Source organism: Galeopterus variegatus, unplaced genomic scaffold, assembly GCF_000696425.1.
Source record: "Galeopterus variegatus unplaced genomic scaffold, G_variegatus-3.0.2 Scaffold5097, whole genome shotgun sequence".
Classification (NCBI taxonomy): domain Eukaryota; kingdom Metazoa; phylum Chordata; class Mammalia; order Dermoptera; family Cynocephalidae; genus Galeopterus; species Galeopterus variegatus.
Genome location: NW_007731208.1, coordinates 11,021 through 33,198, shown reverse-complemented (window position 1 = coordinate 33,198; position 22,178 = coordinate 11,021). Strand labels below are relative to the sequence as shown.

General features: G+C 37.5%; 1 protein-coding gene across 1 annotated transcript; it reads left to right on the top strand.

The window, feature by feature from the left end:
- The first annotated feature begins 12,565 nt into the window (after positions 1-12,565).
- Positions 12,566-13,625, top strand: LOC103604348 (olfactory receptor 52I2-like). Its single transcript, XM_008588907.1, has one exon. It carries the CDS (start codon positions 12,657-12,659, stop codon positions 13,623-13,625), a length of 969 nt encoding a protein of 322 aa, XP_008587129.1. The 5' UTR covers positions 12,566-12,656.
- The last annotated feature ends 8,553 nt before the right edge of the window (positions 13,626-22,178 follow it).

Sequence of the window (22,178 nt, the reverse complement as noted above, 5' to 3'; positions counted from 1 at the left end):
CAGTTTCATTAAGATCATCATAGAAATGAAGAAGGCTACTGTATTTGATACTTGAGTTTTCAAATCAAAGTACCTAAGAGCTAAGGGGAAAATATTTAAATTTTTTTTTGGTGTTCCCATGATGTAACAAATCACCTGACGTATCATAGAAATTATGATCATTGGCAAGATCTAACAGAATCAGCTCTGTTCTCTAAGGGTCCAACACCTCTGTGGTCAAAATTTTCTCTGTCGTTTGTCCATGGGACATTTAACTTGACCTTTTTTTTTTTTTTTTTTTTCCTTTTTGTCTTTTTTCGTGACCGGCAATGGATCGCAACCCTCAGTGTCGCGCCCGTACCGGACCGGGACTGGCAACGGGATCGCAACCCTCGGTGTTGCTCCCACGCCTCGCTCAGCCAGTGAGCGGCCGTTAACTTGACCTTTAAATCAGAAAACAGTCATGAATTCAAAAACAATCAAGAAAATGATAAAATAATATATGACTGTTTGTGTGACATACTAAACCTAATTCACTGGCCAGCTATTTTCAACTGAGAATTAGTTCCTTCTAGAGAGAAGGAAACAACTTTTGATTGATTTAGAAATACTTGTTAGACTTATCCTGGACTTATGTGATTCAGTCAATGCTTTCACATTCCATTTTCCAACATGCCCAACCCCCAATTTTTTTCTGCAGATGTACAGAATGTTATGTTAGGATACTCACCTCCCTAATTCAGTTGTATATGTCTTCCCATCAGTCATTAAAATAACACCATCATTAGGCTTCATTTTTGGTGATGTATGAGTCATGCTGGCATTGGTATTGTTAAAGAATAATCTGAGGCACAATAATATTTTAAAGAGTTTATTCAAGTAAGAAACAATTCATAAATTGGGAAACACCACACCAAAAGAGGTTTAATGCTCTGATAACAAATCATCAGGGGGAAGTATTTATGGAGTAAATGCAGAAGCAAAATAAAGAAGTTATTTGATTGTTTGCAATGATACAGTTGCCTTATTTGGTCTGTCCCAGTGGAAAGTCTGATTGGTTGAGTTTAAGTTCTGTTATTCTTTAATATACACATTTAAAAGAAATAGTCCAAGTTAAGGTAGGGTTGTGTTTGCAAATCAAGTAAGGTTGAGGTCACTTATGAGTCCTAACTGGTTTTATTTGCTCAGGGATTCTTTAGGCCTGGTCTCCATTTTAATCTACTTGAACAGTATTATAATCACTCTCATTTTCATTACCTAAATGCTTAGAAAACAGGGTGACAATATTCATGATGTTAAAAAAATTAAATAAGCATTATTTTTGTACAAAGCTCAACAGTTAATCTACTGGTAAAGTTAAACTGTTAATGGTTGCAATACAACCCACTTGCATGTGGGATATTTAAGTGGCGCCATTCAGAAGGATACATTTCAGTACATCACATACACATATTACACAATATATAGAATACATCATTGCCAATGTCAGTGTCTATAGGAGGACACGGGAAATGACCAGAGTAGGTAGATAATCTGTGTTGTATCGATTTGACATTAAAAACAGTGTGAGCTAGTGATGTAGGACAACTGGAAGCAAGCAGGGAAAACAGAGTTCTAGATAAACAAAGGAGAATCATAGAATAACAAAATCTAAAGACACATGAATACCTTTACTCTTCTTCCCCCACATAAAGATGCTATCAATATTACTGAAAAACAAAACTATGTTACTGTATCAAGAGGGCACTGATGAACTCAGAATTATAGCAAAGCATCAGGGTTTCTCAAACAAGCTTACATAAAATTACTATTGCTGGTTCAGGAAAATATATGCTTTTAAATGAACAATAAATGACAGACTTTAGCTATACACAGGTATTATAAATAGAAAAGAAAAATCTTGAATCAAAGTATTTTAGCCTTTGAAAATTTTCCACCTTCCCCCATCAAAACAAAGAAACAAAAATAAACAACATAAACTCTGAAGCCAAGGTACATAGTAATACAACAACATGAATTAAAATGTCTTAAACATTTTTGCAGATTTTAAAAAGAATTCCCACATCAGAAACTCAAACCTGGGCTATTTCTTAAACATTTTTGCAGATTTTAAAAAGAATTCCCACATCAGAAACTCAAACCTGAGAAGAGAAGTGGACAAAAATCAGGAAGATAAAAAACAAAATTTGACCATACTCAGGAAAGTAATTCTAAAAAGGACAAGATCAGGTGGAGAAATGTAAACTACATTGCAATTTGCCCAAGAGAGGTCAAATTGAATGTAAAATTTCATTAGGGACATTGGAGATAGAATTAAAAATACCATGTTTGGGGCTGAGCCGGTGGCACACTTGGGAGAGTGCGGTGCTGGGAGTCCAGCAGCGCTCCCGCCACGGATTCCGATCCTATATAGGGATGACTGGTGCACTCACAGCACTCACTGGCTGAGCGCAGTGCGGCTGGTCTCAAAAAGGACCAAAAAAAAAAAAAAATACCATGTTTGGAAAACAAAATAAAGAAAGAAGTGAAAGGGATCTAAGAGAAAGTAATAGCTTATATACGTGTGTATGTATATGTATCTTGTATTTCTTTATATGTGGAATCCATGAAGAAGATTAGAAAATGAGAGTTAAAGATGATTTAATATACATTTTTTAAAGGATCCACTGTATATCTGAAAATATATTTATTTGCCATTTTCAACTCTGAGACTAGTATTGTTGACTATATCTAATATTAAAAATAGAAAAAAAATGTTTGTAATCTTCAGAAAAAACCCCAACTCATTTACAGAAAAAAAAAAATCTGTTTGGAATTATACTTCTTGACAACAACCTACAAATCCAACAGCAGTAGAGCAACAGTTTTTAAAAACTCAAGAAAAGAAAGCATGAACTAAAAATTTATACCCAGCTAGGTTGTCTTTCAATATCATGAATACAGAAAAAATAATGTTAAGCATTACAGACATAGATTTTACCTGTTCTCCTTTCCTGAGGAATCACAGCAGAGAGTAAGTTTGATCCAATCAGAAGATGAATGAGAAAACTTTGGCAAAAGGACTGGTGATGAGAAATGAATATATTTACTTGCTATCTAAGACTTAAATAATGTGAAACAGTGGTGAAGAATGTGAAGAAAATGTTATATATTCTGACTAAGTAGAAAGAATGCAAATAAAAATGAGGAGAGAGACAGAGATAAGATGATGTAAAAATTAGTTCACTGATTGTTGTATAAGTAATTGATGGAAACCTAAAGATGTTATTTAAAGCTGATAGGCAAAATAGGGAAAGCCTAACTAAGGGAAAGGGGGAATAAAGGTTTATTACTAAAGTTATTAGTATGAAGATATCAAATAGCATAAAAACACAGACCACCCTAACACCAAAAGAAATACAAAAGAAAACAAACCACGAGAACAACATGGTAAACATAACATGAACAACATGATAGAGTTGAGATCAACTACATCAGTCATATCAATAAATATATATTAGTCTAACTCACCTGTTAAAAGAAATTTCAGACTAGCTCAGAATGCAAAATCTAATCCTAAAACAAAGTGATTCACACAGGTTAAAATAAATGGATGGAAAATGCATACAATGTGAATGCAAATATAAAGCACGGGCTGTGTTCCTGATATCAGATCAGATAGATTTAGGGCTAAAACACAATTAAAAGTAATACAAAGAGGGCCGGCCCGGTGGCGCACTGCTACAGTGCGCCGCTTGGGAGTGCAGTGGCGCTCCCGCCAAGGGTTCGGATCCCACATACAGACTGGTTCCCGCTCACTGGCTGAGCGAGGTGCGGGCGCGACACTGAGGGTTGCGATCCGTTGCCGGACATGAAAAAAGACAAAAAGGAAAAAAAAAAAAGTAATACAAAGAAAGATACTCTGTAATGCTAAAAGCCTTATTTATAAAGAAGATATAAATTATAAATATCAATGCATCAAACAATGCAGCAACCCCCTCCATAAAGCAAAAACCATAGGAGATATGCAAAAGAATAAAAACAGGCTAATAGTAGAAGACATTACATCACATTATCAGCCCAAGAAAAGCTAAATAGACAAAATTAGCAAAGCTATCCAAAACCTAAACCACATGACTAATAACTTGCACTCTGATAATAGAGAGTATACATTTTCAGTTGTACCTGGAACATGCAAAAAAAGTGACCATATATTATATAATAATAAAAAAAACTTTTTAAGTTCCGTGAAGCAGAATAATACCAACATCTTAGAATAAAATATAACAAATTAATAACAAGACTTTAAAATGACTCTTCCACCTGAAAACTTCAAAATTCTTTATTACACAACTTTAGGAGGACAAGAAGACCAAATTAAAATTGAAAAGTGCAAAAAAATGTATATACTAAAAACACTTCACAGGAGAATAAAAGTAGTAGTAAGAGAAAAATTACAACTTTAAATAAACCAAAAATATGAATAAATAGAATCCCTAAGATTAGAGGTTATAAACAGAACAACAAATTAAACTGAAATAAAACAAAAAGGTAAAGAATAAAGATTAGTACACATATAAATAATGTCTTAAGTTTTAAAACATAACTAACAAATCAAAATTCTTGTTCTTTGACAACACAGAAGAAAAAACTGAAATCAAGAACTGGGGTGGTGGGGTGGGCGAGGCCCCCTCCCTGCCTTTCTTTGCTGCCTCCCCTGGCTCCCTGGTCAGAGGGCCAGAGCAAGAAGATAGTGAAGACATGTGATTATCTGTATAAGCTGCTGCTGATTGGTGACTCAGGGGTGGGCAAGACTTAACCTCCTGTTCTGCTTCTCAGAGGATGCCTTCAATACTAACTTCATCTCCACCATTGGAATTGATTTTAAAATCAGAATGACAGAACTATATAGAAAGAAAATTAAGCTTCAGATATGGGACACGGGAAATAAGGAAAGATTCCGAACAATCACAATAGCATACTGTAGAGGAGTCATGGGAATTATGCTGGTCTATGACATCAGAAGTGAAAAATCCTTTAACAATATTAAAAATTGGACAAGACACATTGAAGAGCGTGCCTCTTCAGATGTTGAAAGAATGATCCTGGGGAACAGATATGATATGAATGACAAAAGACAAGTGTCAAAAGAAAGAGGGGAGGAGTGGGCAATTGACTATAGGATTAAATTCTTGGAGACAAATGTGAAATCCAGTAGAAATTAATCTCTTATCAGTTTTAGACCTTACAACTATCTCCCACATAGTGCTGGACATGTGGGGGAAACGATCAGATAATGCAAAAGTGGTCCGCTTGCGGCTTGCAGAGTGTTGCTGAAGAGCCTCCCGACAATGTCTCCTAAGAGGGGCAGGAACAAGGCATATTGAATGTGAGAGGTGGTCTAGGTGAACAATGTGGAGGCTTTTAACTACATCTGTCCTCTGTCCATTGCTCTGGGTGTACACATGGGCCTCAGGCACACAGGGTTGTAAGTAAATTCTGACATACCATGGCTTTAGTAACATTGCCTTGAGATATGTCTCTCTGTTTTCAGTAGGACTGCATTACCAGATCACTAATAGTCAGGAAAGAGAGTCATCTTCCTCACAGATCACCATGTAGTTTAAAGTCCTGGAGGGTCCAGGATAGTCACAATTAGGTAACTGCCCCCAATAGCCAAATGGCGGTTAGTGGTGGCAGCACTGACTTCTAATCTTTTGTCATAAGAGTGGATTATAATGTTTTGCTGTGAAACAATGTACCTCCAAATTTAGCAACTTAAAACAACAAAAATTTTCCCATAGTTTCTGTGGGTCAGGAATTCAGGTGTTGCTTAACTAGGTGCCTTTATTTCAGGGTTTCTCATAGGTTGCAATCAAAGTGTTGTCCAGGGCTGCAGTCATCTAAAGTTTCAACTGGAGGAGGATCTGCTTCCATGTTCACTCATGTTGCTGTTGTTAGGCCTTAGGTCCTTGCTGGCTATTGGTCAGAGACCTAATTTCCTTACCATGTCGACATCTCCACAGAGCAGCTCATAACATGACAGCTGCCTTACCTCAGAAAGAGTGAGAAAGACAGGGAGACAGAGAGAGCAAGATGGAAAGCATAGTCTGTTTGTAAGTTAATCTCCACAGTGAAATCCCATCACTTTTGCAGCATTCTGTTCATGAGAAGTGAGGCACTAGGCCCATTCCACACTCAAGGGAAGGAGTTACACATAGGCATGCACACCAGAAGGAGACCATGGGGTATCATTTGGAGTCTCTCTACACGTACCTCCTGGGGAATTGCAGTAATATTTGGGGCAGGGGATGTTTAGGAGCTTGAGGTCCTGCTTCAGCTAGCGTGACTAAATTAGTAAACCTGGATGACGTGTTGCTCAAGATAGATCTTTGATATGTATCTAAATGCCTCCCCTATGTTGGGGTAGATTACATAGTAGAGAGATGTAAAGGGAGAGGAGAAGGAAATAGACTTGAACTTTTCTTAAAAGGTTAAAGAGCTAAGTCAGTATTTCTCAATTTTCTTTAGCCTTAATGTCTTGACCACCAGAAGGCAATACAGGTGAACACAAAGTCAAATGTTTCTGTTCATTTCTTGAGATATACAACTCATCTAATTTTTCTCTTTTCTATGTCTTTACAGGCTATAGTGTCTTTTTCAATGATTAGTTTCATGTAATTCTAGGGATTCTTCCACGTTTTGCAGACTATGAAGTTCTAAAAGAAAAGACTGTAAGAAAATAAATGGCAAAGGCCAGAGAATCAAAGATTTTGAAAGCTTTTTCTTCCACATGGAATACCCTTCCTCTGTATCATTATTGTGTTATCTTGGGGCTTTGTTCTTTTTGAAGTGCTTCTTCTTATTCTTGGAACTCTTCTGCCATGGACTGAGTGTGGTAGGTGAGTTTAAGGCCACCTCCTGTTTCTGAGGATCCACTACTGCTGTTAATGCTTCAGTAGGAGCCAGGTTGAATCTCAGGAGATAGTTGTCCTTCTGTCCCATCAACACTGTAACAGTTTGGCTGCCTCATTTCATGCTGGGGCTATTTAAGTAGCATCCTGATTGCCTTCCACAATTGATTACCTACTTTTCCTATTGATATTCCATGTTGCTGTTTATGTTTATGTTTTGGCCTTTTCTCTGAATTGTCCTACAGGCAACAGGGACCCAAACTTCTAAGCTTAGCAGCTGGTGGGACTAGTCCTCTTGCGAGCTTGCAGACTGGGTCTGCGAAGACCACCATACGTTACCAGGCAGAATTGAGAAACAACAAAATGGACTTTGAGAGATTAAGTACATACTCAGTGTGAATAGTTCTACAACAAAGTGCATGAATTATGATTGCTAGAATCCTGACTCTCTGGCTTACTTCCTTTGTGGTCTTCTATATACCTCAATTTCATTTATAAAGTTTAGATGTGGTGATGGCAGCTGCTTCAGAAGGCTGTGAATTTTCAATGAAAGAATCTTTTATAAGCATTTATTGGGGTTTCTGGAACATAGCAGGCTTTTACAAATCTCACCAATCTCAGGCCTTTTGTTTTTCTTTCAGAATGCATTCTACATTCCTAGTCTAACTTTTAAGTATCCTCTGTGGAGTTGATGAAACAAACTCATCATACACTAAGACTCTGCCTCCTCCTGCAACCTGCAAAGCTCCAGGGGCCACAGTACAAAGAAAACCAGTCTCTGGAGGAGATACAGTATTTGGCTGCTGGGCAGAGGCCAAGGGAAGCTGGGTCATCCAGGGAAAAGGTAGGATGACAGAGTGTCTAAAGGGGAAAGAGGGGTCCCAATGGGAGGGCTTTGGGAAGGACAATGCTCCTCCTCATGACTCTACATTGTTCATCTTTGATCTCGTGTCCCTCTTCCTATTCCTCCTTAAGGGTCCTGTTTATATCTTCCTTCTTTTAAGTGAAAAAAAATGTGGACTCTCAGGCAGAAACCATGAGAGAAAATTGAATAGAGAAAACTCCGGGGACGTGGGTAACTACCTGGGGATCTGGTGTTGGGCTGATAGTCACAAGGCTGGGGTCACCTCAGAGAGGAGGATAGGAGGATACTTCAAAAAGTTTATGGAAAAATGGAATTTAAAAATAATACCAATCTTTCCATGAACTTATTGAAGAACCATCATATGAGCTCTCAACCTTACCATAAAGGTATGACTAGGTCTAGTGGGTCCTCCTGATACCAAGACTTTCTGAAAATGATGGTAGAATGAGGGAGATGGGAGAGGGAACTGGAACATGTGGCTACTTTGACTCGAAGTAGAGAGAAGGGGTAAGTCCAACACTGGGATGGTGGAGAGATGTTTTTCATGGACCAAGGAGAGTTAGGAGAAAAGAAAAACAAACAAACCAACAAGCAGTAGGACTGTCTAGTAGCATACTGGGGTTGGAGAGGGGAAGTACTCAGGGGCACAGGCTTATCATAAGCAGAAAGGCTCCATTCATATGAGTTAGGTATCAGTAGTTTTACTGTAAAATGTTTTAAATTTCATCTTTTAAATAGAATAAAAAACCTTGACATCTTATTACTTAGTTTTTGAAGTTAAGTGACTTATCTAAGCTACTTTTCAATGATTGACCCTCCAGGTCTTCATTTGAATGTCTGCAGGGTTGAAGACGGAGGCAGGCTCAGGGCTGAAAATGTGCCTTAGGAAAGCTTGGCCAGAGCTTTCTGAAAATTGTGCACCTCAACAACCAGGAAGCAATTGTATCTGTCTTGATATGGGTAGTGGCCATGTGGGTACATTTATGTGTTGCCATTATAAAAATGTATCAAGCTATACACCTGAGATTTGTGCATTTTATAGTATATATGTTATATGTCAATCGAAGAGTTAATCAAAAATAAAGGGGCAGTCAATAATGTTGAACGTTTTCAGGAGGTCAAGTAAAGCAAAAAATGAAAAGAAGTCACTGGCTTGGCTACAGATCCTTGATGGAGATCACTGTTGATATTAGCAAGAAAATTTACAGTACCAATAGGCTGAGTGAAATAAAAATTTTAAAAAAGAAATAACTGTCCAATCAGAGTGTCCTGTTCTTTTAAAAGACTAATAATATATGTAAATCTCTAGTAATGCTAATGAAGAGAAAAGTAAGTAAATAAAAACAAACAAACAAAAAAACCACCAACACTCTCAAGATCATCTAAGCTACGCTCAGTTAGAAGTTGCCAGGGCTGGGGCGGAGATGGATGGGGCAGGGCAGCAGTGGAGGCTGTTCTCAGAAGGAAGGTGGGTTGATCCAGGGCAGCCAAGTGGAAGATCCTGGACCAGCGGTGAGGGGGAGCAGGCATTCTGGATCCTCAGGCTTTTCTTCAGCTCTTTAAGCAGTGAGCTCAACACTGAGTTGTCGCATCTAGAACACATACAATGGTCTTAAGGGTAGCCTGACTTTTTTTCTTCTCACTCTTCACCACCATTCTGCTTCAAAAGCTTTCTCCTGTCTTCTCGTGATCTGTCACTAGATGTCTCACCAGTGACTATGCACAGCAAAGTTCTTTCAATCTGACTGTGATGCCTAGCCCACTACTTTAGTCACTCGGTTCCATTATACAGCATTTCTTACACTTAGGGTTTTGGGGGTTTTTTTTGTTTGTTTCAATAAAGACCACAGTTTGCAATCATGTTTCATAAATTTGGCTTTTTAGACAAATACTGAGGTCTCCCACCATGGCTGCTGCTTTCCTGGGTGTGGAGTCAGTCAGTGCTAAGCTCTCCAGGACATAAATGGAAGGGCAAACGCATGCCACAGTATCAGGACTGAGAACAAGTAGATGTTAGTCTGGTGCTTGGCTAAGAGAGTACATATTATCTGCAGCAGATGGCATCCTGAGCACAGATTTCCACCAATCTGATCTACCTAATTATTTGGGGAGGGGCCAGGCCCCTGATGAAAAATTAAAGAGGAGTTGGCAGATACAGTATCCAAGGGTTGGGATACGGCAACTTCTCAGCCTGGAAGCCCTTTATTAAGTGGATGCACAGAAAGTGAGAGCTAAAGACAGGCTAGTCTAGAGGCTTGGCAAATAAGTATCTTTCATTTAAGACTGCCTGGACATCTAAGTAACAGTTCTCAGGCTATGACTACTGTTAAGTCCATACAAGTCACACAACTGGTGTGACCCACCAGGCTGAGGTCTTGAGAGATGCCATATTATGACAATGAGGGTTTGAGAAATGAAATCAGTTGGAATTAATATGATCTGGTCCATAATTGGGACTTTGAGTCCATACTTGCAATCAAGCTACTAGTTCATTTCCTAGGAAGTGAAATAATGTTATAGTAATAGGAAAAACAGTTGAAGCAGCAATTTAGCTTGGATAGACGATATTTGTCATACCCACTTCCACTCCATCCTTAGTCTGATTTCAATTTGCCAAGAGTTATTATATGGCAACAGAGGTGTTAACCACTCTTAGGCTTTCTTATTAGAGGTTGTTGTATGCAAATGGAAGGGAGACCTTTTCATAGTCCTCTGAAGAGACTGTGAAGAAAGAAAAAAAGCAAGCAAACAAACAAGCAAAACAAAAACCCTAAACCTGAGAACTGCCCTATAATGGAACAGATAGTGAGCTCCTCATCACGGATTATTTTTTGTGGCATACAGCCGATGGGTGAGTCATCCTCAGTGGTAGATCATGGAGAACAAGGGAAGAGCTTCAGGCAATGCAGATTGAGCTGCTTTACTTTTCTTTTAACTTGACATTTAAATTGCATTTGTCCATTTAAATATGCTATTTGGAATAATCTAAAACTATAGCATCAAGCAGGGAGAATAGTCTCATTTTTTATTGTTTGCCTGTTACTGAGCACTATGTACCAGCCATTGTGCTAAGCACTTTGTTGTAGCTCCTCACTTAAATATTATTACCTCCATCTCATAGATGTTTACATAATTTGATCAGTGAAAAATGGCTAGGATGTGAGAGAGTAAGTTTTACAGTCTAGGGAGAATGAATCTAGAACCAATGCTTTTTACCCACTTTGCTATGCTGCTTCTTGACGATGTAGGACCAACTCCACATTTTGAGTGGGGCACATGAAAGTATGCAGGACTTTTATGCTGTTTTAGAAAAAGAGAAACTAGGGGTCCCTTGAAGAAGTTCAACCAATGGCCCCCAAGGTGGAGTGGTACCCCAGAGGAAGAAGGGCCCACAATAGGGAGCATTCTCAGATGGCTGGGAAAGGTGCACAGGTCCAAACTCCATAAGGAATTAAGGAAACCAGCCAGAGGGGAGAGTAAGCAAAGGAATAGCACACAGGGATGGAATGGTAGTTAGTGCTGACCCCTCATGTTCAGGTTTACCCAACCAGATTATTACACATTATATGATATGTTAACACTTGGATGAGGCATATGGAGGATGAATGCAGCAATAAACAGAAATTGGCAGGTGTTGGAGCTCAGCTCCTGGCTGCACAGAGTACTAGCTTTCTTTGTCTCATCAAAACTTGGTGATTGAAGCCCCTGCTTTTTTTTTTTTTTGGTCAGTATCCATGGTTGTTTTCATGACTGTTAATCTTGGGATGAATGGACATCTGAGAGTCACATACTTGCCATGTGATCTTAGATAAAATATTTAATCTCATTTAAATTATACGAACTGTCTTGTATGGAATAGATGTCTGTCCTGTTTTACAAATGGAGAAATACAATCAAATTATGAATAGTATACTTTTCAACATAGTGCTGGTGTATTGTGCTTCCTTGTTATCTGGAATATCTTGATATTTTATCATGAAGAGGAAATTAGCTATATAGAAGAATCATAGCACTTACTGGGGCAGAGTTTCATCATAAGGTAGTCCCAAAGTTTTATTTGGACTTATTTAATCTATTAATTGAACCTAGCTCAATAGGAAATCCAGGTTGAAATTTAGAGAAGGTAGGGATTATAAATATTTTTAGACAATGTATTACCTCCTGTAAAAATTGGTAATGTTATTCTCTAATGATCTTATTTTCCTGAACCCATTACTGTATTCTTTCAGCTGCAAGGATGCTTCATTCTTGTTTTGTCTAGGCACTATACTGAGGATACAAAATGTAACATATTAGGGCTGGCCAGTTAGCTCTGGTGGTTAGTGTGGCCTTGTAACACCAAGGCAATAGGCCGACTGCCAACAAAAAGAAAACAAGAAAAAAAAAATGACATACTGACCTGAAGAAATTTATTGTTTCATTCAACAATTATTAATTTTAGTAACTATGCATACTGAGATAAAAGACAAATTCCTCTGAATTATCATTCATTCAATGAAAAATGTTTTCTATGAGTACACATATCTTCTTTTAATGGACTGGTGAATCACAGCTAATGATCACACCATTGGTATAAGACTATAAATAAGAAACACACACTTGAATGCATACAATAAAGTAATAGATAAGAGTATTACAATTGGAATGGGGGAGGAGAGAGAACAGAGAAGACTTCCAGAAGTAGATAGCCTATGAGCTGATCCTTGAATGATAGACATTAGTAAGACAAAGAATATTGAGAAGGATGAAAGGTGGAGCAAGATAACTTTATTAGATGTCAGCTTTGTGATCCTGAGAATACCACCACGCTGACAATATCCACAGGCTTTCCCAGCACCACAGATAGGAACACATTTTACAGGATTGCATCCTTTTCTTACATCACTTTATGCATTAACAGGAAAGCAGTCTCACCTGTGATGCTGGGGCTACCCTACAACCACACAATGGAACCCCCTGCCACCTTCTTCCTTGTGGGTATTCCAGGTTTGCAGTCTTCACATCCTTGGCTGGCTATCTCACTGAGTGCCATGTACACCATAGCCCTATTAGGAAACACCCTCATCGTGACTGTAGTTTGGGTGGATTCCACTCTGCAAGAGCCCATGTATTGTTTCCTGTGTGCTCTGGCTGCCATGGACATTGTTATGGCCTCCTCTGTGGTACCCAAGATGGTGAGCACCTTCTGCTCAGGAGGCAGCTCCATCAGTTTTAATGGGTGTTTCACTCAGATGTATTTTGTCCATGCAGCCACAGCTGTGGAGACAGGGCTGCTGCTGGCCATGGCTTTTGACCGCTATGTAGCCATCTGCAAGCCCCTACACTACAAGAGAATTCTGACACCTCAAGTGATGCTGGGAATGTGTGTGACCATCACCATCAGAGCTGTCATATCCATGACTCCACTGAGTTGGATGCTGAGTCATCTTCCTTTCTGTGGCTCCAACGTGATTCTCCATTCCTACTGTGAGCACATAGCTGTGGCCAAGTTAGCATGTGCCGACCCCAGGCCTAGCAGTCTCTACAGTCTGATTTGTTCCTTCATTATTGTGGGCTCTGATGTGGCCTTCATTGCTGCCTCCTATATCTTGATTCTCAGGGCAGTATTTGGTCTCTCTTCAAAGAATGCTCAGTTGAAAGCATTAAGCACCTGTGGCTCCCACATGGGGGTTATGGCTCTGTTCTATCTACCTGGGATGGCATCGATCTATGTAGCCTGGGTAGGGCAGGACATAGTGCCCCTGCACACCCAAGTGCTGTTAGCAGACTTGTACCTGGTCATCCCACCCACCCTAAACCCCATCATCTATGGCATGAGGACCAAACAAATGCGGGAGAGAATGTGGAGTTTGCTCGTGGGCAAAGGTGAGAGGATTATTTTGAATTAAAAGAAAATTAAGCAACATAACCTAGTGCTCAATATGTGACCCCTGAATAACTTTTGTTCAAAAAAGTAAAGTAGCTATTAAAGAAGTCTTTAGGACAACTGGAGAAATTTGAATATGATGTGATTGTTATGGTTATGAACAAGAATGCGATTTCTGGGAGATGCATTTTACAGTAGAGTATTCAGAGGTGAAGTATACTTATGTGTGTGTCTTCTGTATATGTAGTATGTGTTTTTAAATTATATGTATGTATATAATATGTATATATAAATACACATGTACATGTGTATGCATTTATTTATGTGTTTATTTAGAACAAATATGGCAAAATATGAATAAGTATTTATTCTCAGTGTTGGATATATAGGTTTTTATTGTTTTATGATACTGTTTCAACTTTCCTGCATGTTTAAAATTTTTCATAGGATTAAAAAATTTTTCCTGCCATCAGTCAACTTTGTTTCATTCTTGTTTGTCTGAGAATGAACGACACTTTCTTTAGACACAGATGTGACTGAAGTCAGCTAGTAAGGAAATCTTGTGACATGACACTGTTATCCTATTGCTGGAGACGTGTATTTTAGACATGGTTCCAAACATTAAATTCCTCAGCAGATTTTGGAGATCTATACTTACTCCTTGCTTTTGAAAGGCCCATATTTATTGGTTGGGGATAATATACTGTAGGAGGTACCAGCCCTTTGTATTAGTTATTTAGTGCTGCATAATAAATTACCTCTTTTATATTTGTTTAATGGCTTAAAAATATATATATTAGATCATACTATCTGTGGGTCAGAAATGTGGGCATGGCTGAGCTTATTTCTCCAACCCAGGGTCCTTCAGAAGGCTGCGATCAAGGTGACATTCAGGGCTATAGTCATATCAAGCTCAGCTGATGTGATTGCCCACCTCCCAGCTCACTCATGGCTGGTGACAGCCTTGGGTCCTCACTGGCTGTTCGCTGGAGACATCAGTTCCTTGTCACATGGCCATCTCCATAGGGCTTCTCACAACATGGAAATTTGGCTTGATTCCCCAAGAGTGAGGCTTTGAGAGAAAGTAAGAGAGGGTGAGAAAGATGGAAACCAGTCTTTTTGCAACCTCATCTTGCATGTGACATATTAATGCTTTTCCACATTCTATTGGTTAGAACAACTTACTAGGTCCTACTGGCCTCAGGGGAAATAATTACCCAAGGGCATGAATACCAGGAGGTAGGGATCACTGGTTGCCTACAACACCCTCCTACTTAAACCCTAAATGCTATGATCACATGTAGAACTAACTCAGAATAAAGACACATAACCAATATTAGTTACCTTTTAGTGAAATTTTCTTACATCTCACAAAGTACCTTCTACTTAGCAAAAGAAAACTGGAAGAGAAGAAAATGGCCCAGCATGATAAGGGGTCTCTGCTCTAATTGTGCCCAGGACAACGGAGACAACAGATTTCTGGAGTCCTTTCCAGCCTGCCTGCGAGTAATCACAGTTGAGAATCTACTTTCTGTGGCCGTGCCTGCTATCCACTGTCTTAAGTTGGGCTCCCCAGAAACAGACTCTGAGACCTGTTCATGCAGAAAGTTTATTAGGGAGTATGCTCAGAAACAGTATCCCAAAAGGTGTGAAGGGAGCAGAATTGTGCAGAGAGAGAAGGCAAATTACAGTGCAGTTTCATCAGAATTCTCAGCCAATCCTATGAGGAACTTTGAAGTTAAGATCTGCCTCTGAGCCTCTGAGCTCACTCACTTGGCTGGTGGCAGCCTCAGGTCCTCCCTGGCTGCTCACTGGAGACATCAGTTTCTTGGTCTAACACTTGACCTGAAGTGGGCAAGGGAGACAGGTCTTTCAACCCAGCATCAACCGGTCATTGGATGCAGTCATTGCATTAGGAAGGTGCATAACTTAGGGTGTTGCAGCTCCCTTTGTCTGAAGGTAATTCCTGGAAAGAAATGTAGCTGTGAGCCCTCAGCAGCTAACGTTCTAGCTGCTGCGTGAGTGAGTGCTTCAACCCTGATGGGGGATCTGTGTGGTGCTACTGTAGCTGTGAGCCCTCAGCAGCTAATGTTCTAGCTGCTGCGTGAGTGAGTGCTTCAACCCTGATGGGGGATCTGTGTGGTGCTACACAGTCTACTATGGGGGAAAGTTCATAACTGATTAGTCTTCTGGGGGGAGTTGGGTGTGGGTGAAGAAAATAAACTCTGAAATTTTCTTGACTATAGAATGTCCATTGTCACTCCCATGCTTATTATCATATTTTCTTCTTGTTAAGAAATCATAAAACACATATAATAAAATTGAATGTAATTTAAAAATAAGCAAAAATCAATGAAATACAATGTAAAAGACATAACAAAAATACATTTTCCTTCTCAAATTTTATTATTTTTTATTCAGACATGAAATAATAGAGACAGAACTATTAGAACTCAAATATGGGAAACCGAAAATTTAGATAATAAAATTGAATGCTCACTTAATATGTGTTTTATTTATTGGTTCACTTTCTAGCAATGGAAACCTTAGAGATAGATGCACGTAGGCAGCTAGAAGTAATAGAATCTCCTGGCAGAAGACCAAAGGCCTTAACAACTCATGTGTGTCAATCTGAACCCAGACCTCAGGGGATTTACTTAACTCATCCAGCTCTAAGGAGAATTATCCTGCTGTTTTGAAAATTCCGCCGCATTTTCTATAACAGAGATAATTTTGTGAAGAAGCAACTGGAATCTTATAGACTTTTGTCAGTAGGTGGTCTTATGGCTAGTTCCTGTTGTCACAAAATGAAATTATTCCCTTGGGAAATATGACAGGGTTCTAGTGAAAATCATCTCAAGCAAAAAGGGCCGTGTGACTTAGATAGGAATTGTGTATCAAGATCTGTATGCATAGATGTACATACACACAAACACACCTACACTCACAAGCCTGACCCTTGCCTTTTTAACTAGGTGGCACATCCAAACAAAGATTTTGGCCTAGTGAACTCTCTCTAGTTCCTAGTAATGGTAACTGCTGACATTGCAATGTCTGCAGGAAGTTGAAGATTTCTACTACTGCCAAAAGTTCACTCACTCGTTGACTAAAGCATCTCTTCCTTTTCATGCTATGCTTTCTTGAGTAGTCCAATGCATGTCATAGGCCATTTTAAGTAGTAGATTTCTGTTTATAAAAAGACTATAAAACTGATCCAATTAGGTTGGAGTCATTATGTTTGCTGAAGATAGACCAATATGCTGCCTTATTAGCTAAAATCTCAGCCTCCAAATTCTCCTTCTTGGTTCCACTCTTGGGATTGATGACATACCCCAGATGCCTGCAGCAGTGATTTAAAAAAGAAGTGTTTTACAATAGTGCTTCTCAAATATTAATATGTATGCAAATACCTGGGAGGGGTGGAAGACCAAATTTTGCATTTTAACAAGCTCCAAGGTACTCGTTAAACTGCTTGTCTGAGGATCATTACTTTGAATAGCAAGGATTTAAAATACCCTAATAATTTTCTAAGCTCACCTTAAATCTTATCTTCAACAACTATATAAAGCACTCCACTTGTAAAAAGTATTATTTTGATTAACTATCATAGTGAAAAGGGCTAGCTGGTTAGTTCGGTTGGTTAGTTTATGGGTGCTGATAACACCAGAGTTAGGGTTTGATCCCTGTCATCAACCAGCCTCCAAAAAAACAACAAAAAAAGATCATATGACAAATATTTTTTTAAGCACTTAACTTTGTGCCAGCCCATATGATAAACTATGCACATGTAATACTAACTCATTTATTTCTTAAAATAACGCATTCAATGATATATGTGATCTCCAATTATAAGTAAGGAAATTCAGACATAGACTAAAGATCTGGTTAAAAGATGATGATGCATCATCTTGTTTAAATGAGTGGTTGTTATGTTTACTTTCCAAAAATTCGGAGAGTATATGTCAACCCACCATATCTGGCAAGTGGTCAAATACTCAATCTGGAAATCAACTCTTTAGTAGCCTGGCCATTCTGGCTGTCATTTAAAATTGAAGCCTTTCTATGGGCATTAAATGAATATATATGTGTGTGTTTATATACATAGACATGTGTGTGTATGTATATAGATAAATGTAAATATGAGGGCACTCCAAAAAGTTCTTGGAAAGATTTGTATTATCTTTTCTTGTGTATATTTATATGGTTGATTCAATTGAGTATTGATCTTTTGTTCTATATTTTGTGGTTTCATTAAGATTTTCACAGAAATGAAGAAGTCTACTGTCTACTATACTTCAATTTTCAAATCAAAGTACCTGAGAGCTAAAGAGAACTTTTTTTTTGATGTTGCCATGATTCAGCACATCATATGACATATTATACAAAGTATGATCATTAGTAAGATCTGACAGAATCAGCTATATTTTATAAGGGGCCAACACCTTTGTTGTCAAGATTTTCTTTGTTTTTCCAATGGACATTTATCTTGACCTTTAAATCAGGAAATGTAACATTCCTGAGTTCATAAAACAATCAAGAGAATGATATGATAATACAAGTTTGTCTGTGTGACATGCTCTGGCTAGTTCACTGGCCAGCTATTTTCATGAGCATTAGTGCCTTCTAGAGACATGGAACAACTTTTTACTGACTTAGAAATACTTGTCTGTTTTATTCTGGACTTACGTGGTTCAGTCAGTGTTTTTACCTTCCATTTTCCACCATGTGCAACCTCAAATTCAATTCTGTGAATTGTGCAGAATGTTCTGTTAGGTTATTTACCTCATTAGTTTAGTTGTATGTGTTTTCCTATCTGTCATTAAACTAACATAGTCATTAACCTTCATTTCTGGTGATGTGTGAGTCATGCTGGCACTGGTATTGTTAAAGAAAAATCTGAGGCACAATAATATTTTAAAGAGTTTATTCAAGTAAGAAGCAATTCATAAATTGGGAAACACCACACCAAAAGAGGTTTAATGTTCCGATAACAAATCATCAGGGGGAAGTATTTATGGAGTAAATGCGGAAGCAAAATAAAGAAGTTATTTGATTGTTTGCAATGATACAGTTGCCTTATTTGGTCTATCCAGCGGAAAGTCCATAGTTATGTAATTATAAGTTTGTTGGCTACTTCTGATTGGTTGAACTTAGTTGGTTCTGTTTTTTTTTGTTTTTTATTTTTTGTAATACAGGCAATTAAAAGAAACAGCTCAAGTTAAGTTTCACTCATGGTTGCCAGTCAAGCAAGGTTTAGGTCATGTATTGTCCTACCTGGTTTGGTCTGCTCAGGGATTCTTTAGACTTGGTCTCCATTTTAGTCAACTTTAACACCAGTATTAAAATCACTCTCATTTTTATTTTCTGAACTCTTAGAAAACATGGCCACCATATTCACAGTATTAAAAAATTAAGTTAGCATTATTTCTGTACAGAGCACAACAGTTAATCTACTAGTAAAGTCAAAACCAAACTGTTAAGTTCATAATGACAACCCACTTGTATGTAGTACATTTAAGTGGCATCACTCAGAGGGAGGTGACTCAGATGCATTGTTCACAGTACATTAGGGACTCTGAGACTCATTGTTCACAGTACATTACATAAATATTACACAACATGTAGGATACATCATTGCCAGCATTAGTGGTCAGGGGAGAAAACAGAAACAACCATGGAAAGTGGTTAATCTGTGCTGCATCCATTTTATACTAAAAATAATATGGGCTAGTGATAAAGGACACCTGGAAACAAGCAGTGAAAATTAAGAGTTCTAGAGAAACAAAGAAAAAATCACAGAATACCAAAATTTTAAGACACAGAAGTACCTTTACTCTCCCTTCCCCACATAAGGATGTTATTCATAGTAATATTTTATAAACTGTTTGTTACTATATCAACAGGGCACTCATGAACTAAGATGTAGCGCATCATCACAAATTTTCAAACAAGCTTACATAAAATTGTTATTGTTGGCTTAGAAAAATATATGTTTTCATATGAACAGAAAATGACAGACATTATCTAATATAGGTATTATAATAAGAAAAAAACTTGAATTAAAGTATTTCAGCCTTTGAAAATTCTTCAACTTCCCTCAGTTAAACAAACAAAAACTTTGAGGCAAAGGAAAACTGTAACACAACAATGTGAATCAATGTCGTAAGCATTTACAGATATTAAAAAAATTCTTCACATAAGAACTCAAAACTTGGGAAGAAATAAATGAACAAAAATCAGGAAGATTTAAAAGAAAATTTGACTGGACTAAGGAAAATAATTAAAAAAAAAAAAAAGGAAATCATGTGTAGAAACGTAAACTAAATTACAATTTGCCCAAGTGAGAAGAGATTCAATGTAAAATTTCATTAGGGATATTGAAAATAGAATTAAAACACCCAGGTTGGAGAACAAGATAAAGAAAGAGGTAAAAGGGATCAAAGAGAAAGTGACAGACATATAAGAAAGGCAAAGAAATCTAAGATAAATATATGTGTATGTATATACACATATTAGATTTTTATGTATGTGGAATCCATGAAGAAAATTGAAAATAAATAGGAATTATAGATGGTCATAACATAGATTTAAATAGAACCCATTGTACAACTGGGAAAAATTAACCAAAATTGTCAATCCCGAGACTAATATTAGCGAGTTCATCAAATATTAAAAATAAAGAAAAAATGCTTTTGGTCTTCAGACCAAAAAAAGCCAAAGTCACTTACAAGGAAAATAAAATCAGTTCTGAATTATACTTCTTTACAGCAACATGCAATTTCGATAATAGTAGAGCAACATTTAAAAAAAATACTGGAGAAAAGAAAGTGTGAATTAAAATTTTATATCCAGCTAAGTTGTCTTTCAATATCAAGGATACAGAAAAATTATGCTAAATATTATGGACATGGAATATTTTACTTGTTCTCCTTTCCTGAGGAATAATAGTGGAGAGTAAGTTTGATCCAACCAGAAGATGACGGAGAAAACTTTGGAAAATGGACTGATGATGAGTAATGAATATATTTAATAGTTATCTAAGACAAAAAATGTGAAGCAAGGGTGAAGAATGGCAAGCAAATATTATATGTTCTGACCATGTGGAAAAAATGCAAATAAAAATGAGAGCAGAAAAGAGAGTGATAAGAGAAGGTTAAAATGAGTTCACTCATTGTCACACAGGTAATATACAGGAAAAAATACACATCATTTGAAAATTTCAGACAAAAATGCAAAAGCCCAAATAAGAAGAAGGGAGAATAAAAGTCTATTATAAAATTTATTAATATGAAGATATCAAATAGAAAATAACACAAACCACCCTAACATGAAAAGAGAACAGCCCCTATAGAGCAATATGGTAAATATAAATAAAATAACATGATAGTGTTGAGATCAAATATATTATTCATATCAATATAAATTAGTTCAACTTACCAATTAAAAGAATTCTTTGGACTATCTCAGAATGTAAAATCCAACCCTAAAACAAAGTGATTCAGATAGGCTAAAATCAAGTGATGGAAAAAGTGTACCATGCAAATGTAAATATAAAGCGTGGGCTGTTTTCCTGATATCAGAGCAGAAAGATTTAAGGTTAAAACACAATTAAAAGTAATATAAAGGAAGATACTTTATAATGCTGAAGGCTTCTTAGTTTATAAAAAAGACATAAATTATATATGTATACATGCCAAATGATGAAACGACCCCTCCATGCAACAGAAATCATAGGGGATATATAGAGGACTAGAAACAGACTAATCGTAGAAGACATTAACGTTGCATTCTCAGTCCAAGAAAAATGAAGTACACAAAATTAGTAAAACTATATAAAACCTAAACAATATGACTAACAACTTTCACTCTGATAATAAAGAATATTCATTCTCAGTTGCACCTGGAACCTTCATACTGTCTTCCATGATGGCTGCACTAATTTACAGTCCCACCAGCAGTGTAGGAGGGTTCCTCTTTCTCTGCATCCTCACCAGCATTTGTTATTCTCTGTCTTTTTGATAATAGTCAGTCTAACCAGGATGTGATGATGATATCTCAATATAGTTTTGATTTGCATTTCCCTGATTAGTGATGTTGTGCATTTTTTCAAGACAACCTACAGAATGGGAGAAAATATTTGCAAATGATACATCTGACAAGGGATTAATATCCAGAATTCACAAGTAACTCAAACAACAGTAAAAAAACCACAAATAATCCAATCAAAAAATGGGCAAAAGAACTGAATAGACATTTCTCAAAGGAAGACATACAAATGGCCACCAGGTACAGCATTTTATTCTTGAGAGTGAGTCATCAGTTCCACACTCAAGGGAAGGTGTTACACGTGGGCATAAACACGAGAAGGGGAACATTGAGTGTCATTTGGGGTAACTACTACAGGTACTTCCTGGAGAATCTTAGTAATATTTGGGGCAAGGGATGTTCAGGAAATAGAGGTACTACATCAGCTTGTGTAAGTGAACAAGTAAACCTGGACAACATGTGTGCTCCTGAGGATAGATCTTTGATACATTTCTAATTGCCTCCCCTTTGGGGGAGTGTGGAGAGATGA

Coding starts and splice junctions, on each gene's coding strand:
- LOC103604348 (XM_008588907.1), top strand. CDS start 12,657: ATGCTGGGGCTACCCTACAACCACACAATGGAACCCCCTGCCACCTTC.